Source organism: Sarcophilus harrisii, chromosome 4 (assembly GCF_902635505.1).
Source record: "Sarcophilus harrisii chromosome 4, mSarHar1.11, whole genome shotgun sequence".
Taxonomy (NCBI): domain Eukaryota; kingdom Metazoa; phylum Chordata; class Mammalia; order Dasyuromorphia; family Dasyuridae; genus Sarcophilus; species Sarcophilus harrisii.
In genome coordinates, this window is record NC_045429.1 from 160,807,789 (window position 1) to 160,823,112 (window position 15,324).

The window sequence follows — 15,324 nt, forward strand, 5'->3', positions numbered from 1 at the left end:
AAAATATAACTTATATAAGTAGATAAATATACATACAAACCAAAACCCACTTTGCTACCAATATACTACTCAGTAGTTATGGTGAAGAATGGATACACATTTATTGAAGCCTGGATGGAAATATATGAGAGAAGAAAACTCAAATGCTTAGGGAAAACTAATAATTCTGGACGGAAGGTTTTAATATTATTGGCTCCTTCAGAAGCATTGATATCACATGGAACTGGTTGTCTACTTACTTCTTAACTATTAATCTTCATCCAGTCTTTAATTGGAGAAATACTCTTCTCTTCTTGAATATAGATTTTTTTTCATTAAAGCTTTTTATTTACAAAAACATATACATGGGTAATTTTTCAACACTGACCCTTGCAAAACTTTCTGTTCCAAATTTTTCCCTCCTTACCCCCTATTCCCTCCTCTAGATGACAGGCAGTCCAAAATACATGTTAAACATGTTAAAAAAAAAATACATGTTAAATGCTATACAAGAAAAATCGTATCTAGAAAGAGAAAAAAACCTGAGAAGGAAAACAAAATGCAAACATCAAAAGAAAGCATGAAAATGCTATGTTGTGGCCCACACTTAGTTTCCACAGGCCTCTCTCTGGGTACACATGGCTTTCTTCATCACTGAACAATTGGAACTGGTTTGAATTATCTCACTGTTGAAGAGAGCCACGTCCATCAGAATTGATTATTGTATAGTCTTCTTGTTGCCGTGTATAATGATTTCCTAGTTCTGCTCATTTCACTCAGCATCAGTTAATGTAAGTCTCTCCAGGCCTCTCTGAAATCATTCTGTTGATCGTTTCTTACAGAAAAATAATATTCCATAACATTGAATATAGACTTTATAAATGCTTCAAATTAACCATCACCCTTAAAAGATCTACCTATTAATGTGAATGGCAGTTCTTTTTAAGTCAGAGAACTACAAAGTTCATCAAACTGGGCTATACAGACCAATCCATCTAGTTATTTACACCCTCAGATATTGTGTTAACCAATCAGAATGGGACTCAAAGCAACCACCCCAGCTTAATTAGACACCAAGCAAAGTTTTCTCTACTTTTTCTCCTCAAAGCAGAGATGGGAGTAGAGCGCCAACAAAGGTCTTTTATTTCATTTATTTATTCATTTATTCACCTATTTATTTATTTATCTTTTGCTATGGCAAGTGAGGTTAAGTGACTTGCCCAGGATCACATAGCCAGGAAGTGTTAAGTGTCTGAGTCCAGATTTGAACCCAGGTCCTCTTGACTTTAGGGCTGGTGCTCTACCTACTGCACAACCTAGCCAACAAAGCTCTTTTAAAAAGCTTCACCTTTTTCCAATACTAGGTTATCTGGGAGTTAGATTTAAATGAGAGCCTTCTGACTCTTTTAAATCATACATCAATCTCCAAATGGTTAAATTATTTCTCAGTTTTAAAAAGTTGTACTATCTTTAGTCATAATACATATGAAACTTAGGGGAGATGCCTATCATCCCTTTGCTCTGAAATGTCTAAGGATTTCCATTTCTTTGGTGCCTGTAAAACTATTTCTTTACATTCATATTTCTCAAAATGAATTAACAATTTAACAAATAAACAAAGCAATGAATGAATAAATAAGGGAATAGAAAAATAAATTATTTTCTCCTGCCTCTTTATAACTTTAAATTATTTTCATACAAAGGAGACATCCCTCTACTTTGTTGACAAAGATATACAAGTCCTCAAATCTTCCTTACAGATAGAAAAAGTTAAGATTCTGTTGGAAAGCTACGTTTCTTCATACTTACATTTTAGTGGAGCATATTAAAACAAAGTTCTTTTTCTACTCATAGTAGGTATCAATGTTTATTTGAAAATTTAAGAACTTGGAGGTGGTACAATTCATAGAAATTCTGAGATTTTGGTGTGACCGTGAAGTAACAGTGGTTGAAGCTGAGTGGAGAAAGAATCTAATGGAGTAGGGAAGTTTAAGAAATTAGTATTAGGTAATATGGCATGGATAAAAATCTTATGATATACTTTGGACTCATATAAGCGATTTAACTATGAACACTTAACTTTTCAGCATCCTGGCAATTATCCAAGATAATGTTACAGGAAAGTTGATATCCTGCATTAATGAAGAGAATTTTCATTTAGGGAATTCCTCACAACAAAACCAAACCAAAACAAAATAAAAACAATTCTCTTTCCCACTCCTACAAAATAGGATCTATCTCATAAGCTTGTTTTGAGATTCTAGTGAGATGATGTATATAAAGAGCTCTGAAAACTAAGAGGCAGTATGTTGTTGTAAATAGGGAGCTAGTCTTGCAGCCCAAAATACCTAAATTCAATCCTGCCTTATATTGTCAGTGGTTGAATGATTCTGGGTAAATCACTTTACTTTTCTAGGTCTATCTATAAAATGAAGGGATTGGACTCAGTGATCTTTAAAACCTTTTCTAATTCTACATCTGTGAGCATTGTTGTCATTTAGGCATTTCAGCAATGTCTACTTCTTTGTGATTCCATTTGAAGTTTCTTGCAAAGGAATTTGTCAGTTCCTTCTTCAGCTCATTTTACAAATGAAAGAACTGAAGCAAATAGGGTTAAGTGACTTGTTCAGGGTCATATAGCTAGTAAGTATCTGAGGCTGGATTTGAACTCATGAGAATAGATATTCCTGATTTCAATCCTGATACTCAATCTATTGCATCACTTAATTGTCCCTATCTATGAGCATATGCACTTTTGAAATATTATGATACCTTTTGCTATTATGTCACTCTGGTTATTTTTTCTTTTTATTACTGGCATTATACCATGTTTGTTAAAAGTCCCAAAGAATGATATAGGGTATAAAGCAGAAGTGAAACTCATAAATCAGGTTCAAATGTTACTGAGAATGCTGAGAAAGTGACATAAAGATAAGAAGTAATAGAAAGAAGATGAAAGGAGGACAATTTTACTTCAAGGGAGGAAATAGGGATGGAAGAAAGATCTTTTTTTTATTTAAAGCCTTTTATTTTCAAAACATATGCATAGAAGGTCAAGGCTGACCATGCATATCTCTTGTAAATAAAAAGCTATAATAATTAAAAATATATATGCATAGATAATTTTCAGCATTCATCCTTACAAATTTTGTGTTCCAAATTTTTTTCTCCCTTCCTTCCTCCTTCATTCCCTCTACATAATCCAATCCACATAATCCCAGCATGTAATCCAATATATTTTAAAAATATGCAATTATAGAAAAAAGTCTTGAAGCAGCAGTAGAGGGCAAGGAGTAAACCAGTGAGGCACCCTTTTTGTGTGTGTGAATTAAGAACTTTTCAGAGTAGAAGACTGATGTGAATGTAGCATAGCGAAATTGAACCAAGCTTCTGATCAATCAAAATGGTCAAACAATAAATAAACATTTATTAATTTTCTATTATGTGCTGGGCACTATGCTAAATATTGGAGATAAAAGTATGAAAAAGATAGCCTCTATCCTCAAGGAGCTTACAATCTAATGAAGGAAAATAACACACAAAAGAAAACTGAAAAGAGTTGAGAAGGAGGAGAAGTGGGAAGTTAAGAGATAGTTGGCCTGGACCCCCTGCTTAATGAGGGTTTTGAATTTCCTTCAATCAGGGACAGAGAGAACTGATAAGATGAGGAGCAAGGATGACTGGATCTTGTAGGATGATAATACTTCCCAGTATTTGTAAGGTCATGATGGAATCTAAAGAAATCAAAAAAAAAAATTTCTGGGCTGGATAAGAAATAAAGATGTAACCTTTACAGTTAACTTCCATTTATTCTTTATTTATCTATTTATTTACATATTTTCTACTTTTTACCTTTGTTGTTGTGTTGTTGTTTGTTTCCCCAGCACTTTGCACAGAATCTGGCATATGATGGAAGCTAACTAAAAACACTGATTTGACTTGATTGATTGAATGGAGTTGGATATAAACTCTTTGAGTCCTAGGACTATTATCATTTTGTCTTTGTCTTTATCATTCTAGCACCTAGCCCAGTGCTGGACATGTAGTCAATTGAACTGAATTGAGAAATTTGAAGATATAGAGGAACAAGTTAAGAGTATAGAAGAGGACCGAAGGACATAGTAAAATGGTTTAGGAGATAGGCAGCTCAAATTAGAATGAGCTGGAAGAGGAATAGAAATGAATAAGATATGAATAAACTTTTAGAGACAATATAGTATGAATATATACTTTTCATCTAATGCATTGCAACTGGATGAGAAGGATTCAGGAACCAATATGACAGGAGTATAAATTGAAGTAGCATGCTCCATTCATGGAACTTTAGAGTAATGGATTTGATTTATTCAGTTAACATTTATTGAGTATCTGCTATGTGCCAGACATTGGGGATACACTGCTTTCAAAGAGTTTACATTTCATTATAAAGAAATAATATATACATAAATAAGTGAGCATTAAATATGTATACAAAATAATTGGGGGCACTAGCTGAAATCTTGTTTAGAAGGTAGCACTTGAAAGAAGCTAGAAATTTTAAAGGGGAATTAGGAGGAAGCATATTCCAGGCATGTAATATTTAGATTGTGTGAAGGAAGACATGGGTTCAAATTCCAATTCTGCTATAATTAATGAATCCTTTTGATTGCATGTATTTGAATTTGCAGTATATGAAGTTACAATTATGTAAAATATGGTCATTGGTTCCAACCCAATGGAATCATACATTTCAAATTCAAATAATTGAATCACTTTAAGGAGATTCATTCTTGGTGCTAATTTGAATAATTGGTCCATGCTTCCCTTTGTCTTTCATTTCCTTATCTAAAAAATGAAGGAATTAGGATGGCTGCTCTTTAAAGATCCTTCTACCTCTAAATCTTTTGACAGCTTATGTGCATTTCATGAAGATATAGGCCAAATGTATCCCTGATTAAAAACTGTTGCCACTTCTGCTGACAGGCTTTGTTCAATCAAGAGCAGGCATGGAGTGTGCCATGGCTGACCTAGTACCAACACACATTTGTACACCTGAGAGTATTCTGGTAGTCTCCTGTGACAGTCTGGATTTAGCCATTTTTCCACGTGTTGGGATAGAAACTTAATAAACAATCATTTTCTTTCAAAGAGTTCTTTTGTGATATGCCGGTTCAACTATTTTGATATTTGTTGTCTCAATCTCTTTATAGCATGTGCTGACAAGGGCTATTCTGAATTGAATGAAAATGTGGGGGTGGAGTGTTTGGCCTTAGCCAGGTTAGACATTGAATTCTCAGTATTCATGATTCGTGTTCTGTCCACAGTCATAAAGCAAACAGTGTGCGTCCCACTTTAACCCCACGTGTATTAGAGGCTTCAAGTTCTTGGGCTTGGTAGATTTCCATGTTCTATCTACAGCCTATTTTTGGGATTTAAATGCTTCTTTTATCTTCTCCACAGGGCTTATGCTCAGCAGCAATAAAGCAACCAAGATGTCTCAATAGATGCTGGGACTAGATAACTAGTAAAGGGATGTTGAAAGCTCACATGGGGTGGATAATAATGAATCAATCTTGGAGTCAGAAAGACCTGAGTTAAAATACTGCCTTGGCACAATGCCTTGATTAATGCCTTCGGCAACAGCCTAAAATTATAAAAGTTACATAAGGATTGCTGATCTGCATTAATAACAAGAGAAGCAAATATTTACATAGCCCTGACTATGTACTAGTTATTTTGCTGAGCACTTTGCAAACATATCATTGGATCTTCACAATGACTTTTGGAGATAGGGATTATTTTTATCCCCATGTCATAGATGAGGAAACTAAGATACAGAGGTTAAGTGATTTGTACTATGTCACACAGATAGTAAATGAAGCTGATTTTGAACTTGGTCTTACTGGCTCTGGGTCTATTGCTAACTCCATTATGCCACTTAATACATTAGTGAAAAGTTCCCTACAAAATGAATTTACAGGTCAAGAGTCTATCCCATCCCAAAGGGTGGTGCCTTTAGCTTTTAATATTGTGCACCCATTTGCCGTTTTCATATCCTTACTCTATTACTTAGTAATGTAAAGTCATTTAACTTGTTGTACCTTTCTTTTCTCATCTCCAAGATGAACTCATTGGAATAGGTACCTCTGAAATTCTTTCCAACTCTATGATCTTGGGTTATATATGAACCAGAATCCTAGTTAACCTTTCCTTAATTCACTATAATCACCATATACCTTAAACTGCTTCCCTCTGATAGGGAAAACAATCACATTTGCCAGAACTGTGGACATCCCACGAGCTGTGTACAACTTTCGCTTCTTTGCCTCTTCAATCCTTCACCACACCACTGATGCTACTCAGATGGATTCCATGGGCTGCATGCATTATACAGTAAGAAGTCCTGTTGGAGTTGGTAGGTACTTCTGGTGGGAGAGAACAGTCATTGAATTTAAGCCTCATAAAGTATTCTCAAGTTTTTTCTCATTTACAACCTCACTGATACTGATTTCTTGAAAACCAGAGTTATTGAATGGGCTCAGCATCCCTCTAAATCGTGGCTTTCCCTCTGATTTAATTGGGCTCCTTAGCTCTCATAAGACCTCTCATTGGGCTTACAATAAAATGTGTCCCCTTCTGGCCACATAAATATTTGCAATACTGCAAAACAGCCACCAGATATCACTATTTCCTCAGGGAAAAAATGTAGGCTTGGCCCACTGTAAGCTCTGGCTGCTCTAGTAGATGGGATTTTAGTCATGATGATAAAAGAAAATAAAAGACACAGAAGAAAATAGGACATTTCACCTTTTTGTATCATAAAGCAAAGGTATAAGGCATTAGGATGAGGATACTGCAAACTTCCTGTGGAGAAGGAACCTAAAATATTATATTTCACTAATATCCCATCACTTCCTGAAAAATAGATTTCCAGTACCCATTGTTATAGTATGGAATATATGTTGATCCTGGTGATAAATGCTACAGGACAGGCAGTAAAATATGATCTGTTTTTTTCACAAAGCAATTTTTGTTGTTATTTTATAAATGGAATGCCTGTAAAAATTCAGCTTTTCAAATGGCTGCAGAAAACCTGATAGAATGAGCATGGTAAGGACTTCATCAAACATCACATTCATCAGAGTGACCTCTTTCTTATCTAAAGCTCACTTATCCAGCAATGATCTGAAGCACAGCTAGGTACTAGTAGTGGTTGTCGGGGATGGGAAGAAGGCTTCTGAACTGGGAAAGTAGATTGTTACCATGGCTATACATATTAAAGTCTATGTCCTTTGCTTGTAAGAAAATCAACAGGACTCTCACTCAATGCCTATTATTTTTATTTTAGACATAATCCTAAAAATCTTTTGTTTTGTACTTTCTTAACTCATATGTAATTAAGAGAAAGGAGAAGAGACTATGAATGGCAGGTACAATGAAAACAGGTCTCAAAATTCACAAACCGTGGTGGTCTGGGATCATTTGTTGTTGTCCAGACAATCTCAATAGGCCCAGATGGACTATATTGAACATTACATTGAAGGATCAATCAACAAACATTTATTGAATATTTACAATATCAGGCATTGTGCTAAGCACTAGAGATATAAAGAAAAAGCACAAAAATAGTAGCTGACCTCATGGATCTTACATTATAACAGAATTAGGAAGATTTTCAGAATGAAGGCCCCAAATTAATTTTTTAAATGTTATTATGTTGTTTTATTTGATTATACATATATAACCTATGTCGGATTGTTTACTGTCTCAGGGAGGAGAAAGTGAGGGAAGGAGGAATAGAATTTAGAATTCAAAGCTTAAACAACAAATTAATGTTTGTTTTAACACATAATTGAGGGAAAATATCATTGTATGTTATTTATTTTTAATTTTTTAAAAATTGAGTTCCAAATCTCTGTCTGCTTCCTGCCCTTCCTTCACTCACTAAGAAGAAAAACAATATGATATCAGTTATATACATGAAATCGTGCAAAACATATTTCCATGTTCCATTTCCAAGAAAAATAAAGTGAGAAAACTGTACTTCAATTTGTGCTCAGAGTTCATTAATTCTTTCTCTGGAGGTAGAGAGCATTTTTCATCATGGAGTCTTAGGAATTTTCTTAAATCACTGTATTGCTCAGAGAAGCTAAGCTTTTTGTAGTTAATTAATTATCATTATATTATTGCTGCCACTATATACAGTGATCTTCTAGTTCTTCTCACTTCATTCTGAAACAGTTCAAAAAGGCTTTCCAACATTTTTCCAAAACTATCCCCCTCTTCATTGCATATAGCGTAATAATACTTCATCATGATCATTACCATAGTTTGTTCAGCCATTCATCAATAGTATTCCTTCAATTTTTAATTCTTTAGTCCTACAAAAATAGTAACTATGAATGTTTTTATATATATAGGTCATTTCCCTTTTTCTTTTATCTCTTTAGGGACAGACCTAGTAGTGGTATGGATCAAAGGATATGTATAGTTTTATAGTTTTTTGGCATAAATCCAAATTGTCCTCCACAATGGTTAGACCAGCAAAGGATACATTGCATTAACTTATGTATTTTTCCTTATCCATTACAGCATTAATCATTTCTGATAGCTGTGAAATATCTCAGAGTTGTTTTAATTTGCATTTCTCCAATCAAGAGTGTTGAAAAGCATTTTTATATAACTATATATATATCTTTGCTATCTTCTGAAAACTGCCCATTCATATGATTTATCCATTGAAGAATAGTTCTTATTTTTATAAATTTGACTGGGTTCCCTATATATTTGAAAAAAAAGAAGCTTTTATCAAGGAAACTTGCTATAAAATTTTTGATATTATTTCATTACCTGCTATCTCTTTTATCAAAATGTACTTTCCCTGATTATTATTGCTATCCTTGATTTTTTTGTTGTTGTTATTGCTTCAGCTAAAGCATAATATATTCTGCTACCTCTTTTTAATTCTGTGTGTATCTTTCTGATTTAAGTATCTCTTATAAAGGATATATTGTTGGAGTCTAGTTTCTAATCCATTATGCTCTCAGCTCTCATTTTATGGGTGAGTATATCTTGTTCACATTCATAGTTATGATTACTGTGCATTTCCCTCCAGCCTATTTTATTCTCCTTATCCTTTTCTCTCTCTTTTTGTCCTGTCTCTTCTAAAAAGCCTGCTTTGCTTCTGACCATTATCTCTCTTAATCCCACCTTTTATTTTTTATTACTTCCTCTTCTTTCTGGCAGTTTACAATAGTTTTTCCTTGACTTAAAAGTTCTGGAATTTGGCTATAATATTCCTGGGAGCTCTCAGTTTGGATTTCTTTCACTAAGTGATTGGGGTGCATTCTTTAAATTTCTATTTTACCCTCTGGATCTAAGATATCCAGTCACTTTTCTTGATAATTTCTTAAGATTTTCAGATCATCCAATAATTCTTAAATCAATTCTCCTTAATCTATTTTCAAGTCAGTAGTATTTCACATTTTCTTCTTTTTTTCATTTTTTGACTTTATTTTTATTTCATTGATATTTCATGGAGTCATTATCTTCTACTTGCCTAATTCTAATTTTTAAGTAATCATTTTCTTTAGTGAGCTTTTGTAATTTTTTTTTTTCATTTGGCCAGCTTTACTTTTTTTAGGAGTTCTTCTCTTTAATCGAATTTTTGTGCCTCTTTTATACCATTACATCAATTCTATTTTTTAAGGTGTTCTTTTTCTTTGGTATTTTTTTGTGCCTCATTTGGTAAACTGTTAATCCTCTTTTCATAATTTTATTTTTTTTGTTTTATTTTTTTTCCCCAGGCAATTGCCCAGGGTCACACAGCTAGTGTTAAGTGTCTGAGGCTGGATTTGAGCTCAGGTACCCAGGGTACCTGACTCCAGGGTCAGTGCTTTCATCCACTGCCCCATTTAGCTTGCCATCTTTTTTCATAATTTTCGTGCATCATTCATTTCTTTCTCCAATTTTTTTTCTCTACCCTTATCTCTTTTTTTTAATTCTTCCAAGAATTTTTCTTGAGAATGGATTCAATTAGCATTTCTCTTTGAGGTTTTGGTTGTAATTGTTTTAATATTGTCTTGTTTGTGTCTTGATCTTACCTGACATTGTAGTAGCCTTTTATGTTTTGTTTCGTGTTGTATGTCCTTTTTTTTAACCTGCTCATTTTTTTTTTACTTTGAAATTATAACTTATATTTTTGCTCTGAACTTAATGGTAATGTTAATCTCTACAACTTGACTTTGAAACTTAGTGTTAGTCTCTGTTCTCTGCTCCCAACAACAAGTGGTAAATGCCACTTGTTGCTACCATCTCCAGAGCCTACAGGTGGTATTGTGGTTCTGACTTCCACCCTTTTGTTACAGACCACTCTTGTCAGCCTTCTAAGTTGTTTTAAACTAAGAAAATTTATCTCTCTGACCTTTTGTTTTCCCTGCTGTTCCAAAATTTAATTTGAGGCATTATTTTAAAATTGTCTGCTTTTAGGAAGGCATTTAGTTACTCAGTGTGTATATAATACAATCTAGAGAGGTTTACATTAAACTGATACATGAATAAGGGAAGGTTTTATTCCCTTCACCAAAGTAAGGTGACAGTATCTGTGACTTAGGAGGCAAATTCTATGGAGTTGTTTAAGATACAGTAAAATGAAGTGATTTATTTTGAAGAGATAGTCCCACAGATGACATAGGAGATGAGATATGAAGCCAGAGAGATCCGTTTGTCTTCAAACCCAGTACTCAATCTACTTCATTGTGTTGCTCTACAATGAAATGTATATTACTTTTTAAAGTGTTACTTAAAGGAAAACTTCAGTTTTCTAGAAAATTCACTTGCATTAGACCCCCTTGTGATTTTAGGACATATATGCCTCGTCTCCCCTTTTTTTCTTTTTGTCTCTCTTTAGCTGGCTTGATTAGCCCTTGGAATTTGCCACTTTATTTGCTGACCTGGAAGATCGCTCCAGCTATTGCGGCTGGAAATACCGTGATTGCAAAGCCCAGTGAGATGACGTCAGTGACTGCATGGATGTTGTGTAAACTCTTAGATAAAGCAGGTAATTGGGATGCCAAACAAAGGCTGATTCCTGAGGTACACATTTTGTACCTTAATACTACTGATGTTGTGAAAGTAGGACTGAAAGGTATTAGAAAAAAATCTTATATAATCATCCAACAACTCAGAGCTGTGGTGCATAGTGGTGCTGGATTTGGAATTAGGAAGACAGTTCCAATCTACCTCAGATAATTACTATCTGTTCTGACTCTAGGCAAGACTGTATCTCTTAGCCTCGTTTTCTTCATCAATAAAAATGGAAATAATAATAATAACTTTTGAACAGAGTTGCTGTGAGGATCAAATGAGGTAACAAATATGAAAATTGTTGTGCAAATCTTAAAAAGCATTAGATAAATGATAGCTATTACTTAGTATTATTATTGCCATAATTTTTATCTTTTGTCTAATGTAAGAACCAATTCTTTTAAGGGAGACACTTTTCAGTAGTGGTAGTAGTGTTTTGTACGTGTGTGTGTGTGTCTTAATAGTACACTGTCAGAAATCTTAATCTACAGGGCTGCCTAATAATTTTTTGATTCCCCTATCTCTTATACCCAACAAAAATACCAGAGAGATCAGAGTATTATTATTGAATTGAAACCTTTTTGAAAAAAAAGTTACCAAAATGCCACCTCAGTACCTAGATAAGGGACAGATCACAATCTTCAATCTAAAACCTATTTTAATTTAGCTCTATCTCACAAATTATTCCTATTTGGTGAAAACAAATATAATGCCACATACTTGTGTGGATGGACATATTAATTACTTAGAATATGCCACTCATTCTTTTCAGCATTAATGCTATAAATACAGATAAGCAACAGAATTTTGGTCCTCATGGAGTTTACATTCTAATGGAGAAGACAGAACAAAATGGATTAATGGATATAGTGTCAACATAATGATATTGATTTGATTACTATTTTCAGAGCTGAAGTTGAAAATTCCATGGATAGGGAGATGGGGAAGGAGCAATATGAGAAACAGGATGGTACCAAGATGCCTGAAAAATGATTTAATAGGCTTGTCAGGCTAGATAAGGTAAAAACTCACTAATCATGAGATTAGATGTGGATCTGATTTCTGGAAAGAGGAAAAAAAAGAGAAAAAAGAAACTGAAATATAGGTAGTATGGTATGGAAATGTTTGAGAAGTGGCATGGTAGGTTTAGGTATATACTAGATTAAGTAAAAACTTGCCAGTCAGAGAAAAAGAAAGGAAGGGAAAAAGGGAAGAAAGGAGGAAGAAAGGAGGTAAAGGAGGATGGAAGCAAGCAAGCAAGGAAGGGAGGAAGGAAGGAGACAGTATCTCACATGAGATTTGTCAGGCCCCAGCCCAAGTCTACCTCAGTCAAAGTTTGAGTTCTGATGGCTGAGTGAATATAAATAGCAATTGTTTCTTTTTTGGCCAGAAACCCTGAAGGTTTTTCCTTCCTTAATTGCTTCTCCCCCCCCCCCCCTTTTTTGTTGTTGTTTTTAGTTTGTTTATTTTTTGGACTACATAAAAGAGACAATTTTTTTGGCCTCTTTTATTACTTAGCATTAATCACTATTAAGCTGAGACCTCTTATAGATCTTAGCTTAAAAGGCCAAGATTTCTCACTGCATCCAGGACCATCTGTAATCCTCCTTATCTATGTCCTGCCATTGGACCCAGATGGCTCTAGAGGGAAGTAAGACTGGTGATTTTACACTTTGCATTTTGTACTGTCTCACTCAAATCCAATTCCCTTATCATGATATTTTCCCAATGTCACAATCCTCTTCAAGGAAGAAAAATGACACCACCACCAACAATGTGTATTTATGATTATCTGCACATGTACACACACATGGACACATGTGTATTTAACAAACATTATCATTTTATAAATAATAGATGCTTTTACTAGCCCCTAGGCCCTTGTTCTATGAATTTCATAATCCCAGTGATATCTTGCACACTTGAGAATTATAATATTGGAAGTGCTGAATACATAGGAAGAATATAAATGAGATTATAAAAAAAGTATTATGAGTTCTAGGCTGTTTGTTACATTTTGTCATTTCCAGTGTCCATTCTTATCTTGGATGAGAGCTTTAGACCCTTGGCTTTGTAAAATGAACTAAGCTCATGGCCTTGGTGATAAAATACCAATTCAAAGAAATAAAATCCAACCTTTCTTGATGCTAATGCCAAATGTTTTCCTCTTTTCTTGGTATGTTCACTGACTGTTGCCTTCAGGCCATTTCTTCCATTTATGCTTTATTCTTTGAAGTGATTTGAAGCATTACAAGGTGAAATCCTTGTAAAGGATCTCATTTATTCTCCACCTACTCCATCTATTTAGAGAAGCCTGAGCTGTCAAGAGACTTGACTTGAAGGTTTAATATTTGACACACACACACACACATATACATACATATATAATATTTCTTTGATTATGACTTGAATAATTTTCTTCCTAGGGAATGCTGCTCTTTTTCAAAATACAATCAATGTTTGGTCAGGATGGTGAGCAGAAACAGAAAGAATATCCAGAAGCATTCAGTTCTTAACAGTATTAACATCAGCCCACACTGAGACATAATCAAAATGCTAATACTTTCTTCTAAGAAAAAGCAATCACACTAGTGAAAAGGAACTCATTCTTCTCATGTGGAAAACATGCAGCTGAGATGAGATTCCTCGCATCTTTTCTACTGTTAAAAGTTTCTATAAATATTAAAAATCATTCAACCCAATTTTCCTCCCTAGGACCTACCTCTCCAATCCCACCTCAGCTCTTCCCCAGCTCATACTGAGGATTCAAATGCAAGACTAACCCTCAGCCAAGTTGTAAAGTGGATAGTGTTTGTCTTTGGGATAGAATCAGAGGTCTAGAACTGTAAGGAACCTCTCCCAGACAGATTTTTTTTTTTTTTTAGTAGGTAAGAGAGGACATTTTTTTTTGCCTCATTTCTTCCCTAGCTGTAATCATTGAATGGTTATTTCCTCAGACAAATGGAGGGCTTAAAAAGGCCAAGGTCTCCTTGTATTGAGGCCATATTTAGTCTTCCTGATTTACATCTTACCATTGGACCCAGATGGCTCTGGCGGAGAAAGTGAGGCAAAGTGACCTTGCACAGTCCTCCCTTACTTAAATCCAGATCACTTGCATGTCATGGTATCACCTCTCTGATGTCATGATCTGTTGGAATCTTTACAAAGTGTTAAGCCATTAGAGTTGATAGAGACAATAATTATCTAATTTAGCATGGTTCAATATGATTGATTTGATTTTAGAAGGAGATATTTTGGGCCAGAACTTGAAACAAGGTACTAAGTACAACTGATAGAAACGATGCTTGTGTTCACACCTTTAGAGAGCTCATAGAAGCAAGAAATATTTAAGTACTCATTGGAGTTCACATGTTTGGGAGATTTCAGGGCTTAGAAAGAGATATCAGAATTCACACCTCCCTTGAAGTTCTTAGGGCCAGAGAGCATGCTGCGAGATATCCCGCAATCCCATTCTCGGAGAAGTAGCATAAATACAGCTCCAGTGAGCTACTCCAAGGTCTTACTCCGGAACATTGACTGGGGTCGGAGAGGAGCACTCTGGGAGGAAGCCCACAAGCCCTCTCTTCCAGGCAAGAGAGATTCATTGCATCTTCCAACTTGTTGTTGGCTGGAGGCTGAAGAAAGCAGAGGCAGAAGCCAAGGACAAAGCTGCAAGAGCTCTTGGAACCAAGCAGAGAGATAGGCCTGAGCTAACCGGGCTATATTGAAGGACACAATAAAAGATCTGAACTTTTACCAGCTGGCTGCAATTTTGGAGTAATTATTGATTGTAACTGAAACTAAAGCTGCCTCCAGAAAACCTCCCCAAGAAACCTGCGTTCTCCCAGAGAGAATTTTCATATTATTATTTTAAAGAAGAAAAAACCAACAACGATGCTCTTCAAGAAGGAAGGATAAACAACAATAATAACAACCTGTTCACATCAATAAGAGATAGCAGAACTATAACTCAGACCTGGGCCCTCAGACTCCAAATTTAGTTTCTTTCTGTATGCTATGCTGCTTGGGCAAATCACTTAAATAAGGAAATATAGTTCCTTAACTCTCATTCTATATTTCTATGATCCTTTTACTTTTTTCCTTCCCTTCTCTTCTTTTTGTGCTCCTGTTCTTACTTTTTGAGTTTCTTCTGCTCATTCTGTAAAATAAACTAAATCTCTTCCTCTGAATCCTTCTTACTATTTCCAATACCCTGTGTTCTTATGCTGATTCTCAACCATTAGGGGCCCTCTACTGTCATGCCCTCAAATGGGTTTACCT

General features: G+C 34.9%; 1 protein-coding gene across 2 annotated transcripts in view; it reads left to right on the forward strand.

Annotated features, from left to right (window-relative positions):
* The window catches only part of ALDH8A1 (aldehyde dehydrogenase 8 family member A1), a 38,554-nt gene that overhangs the window by 12,790 nt on the left and 10,440 nt on the right, over positions 1 to 15,324 (forward strand). For both annotated transcript variants that reach the window (XM_031964234.1, XM_003769469.4), the window contains 2 exons: positions 6,218 to 6,373; positions 10,868 to 11,017. In XM_031964234.1, coding sequence (XP_031820094.1) covers positions 6,218 to 6,373; positions 10,868 to 11,017 — 306 coding nt within the window. The remainder of the gene's footprint in view (positions 1 to 6,217; positions 6,374 to 10,867; positions 11,018 to 15,324) is intronic.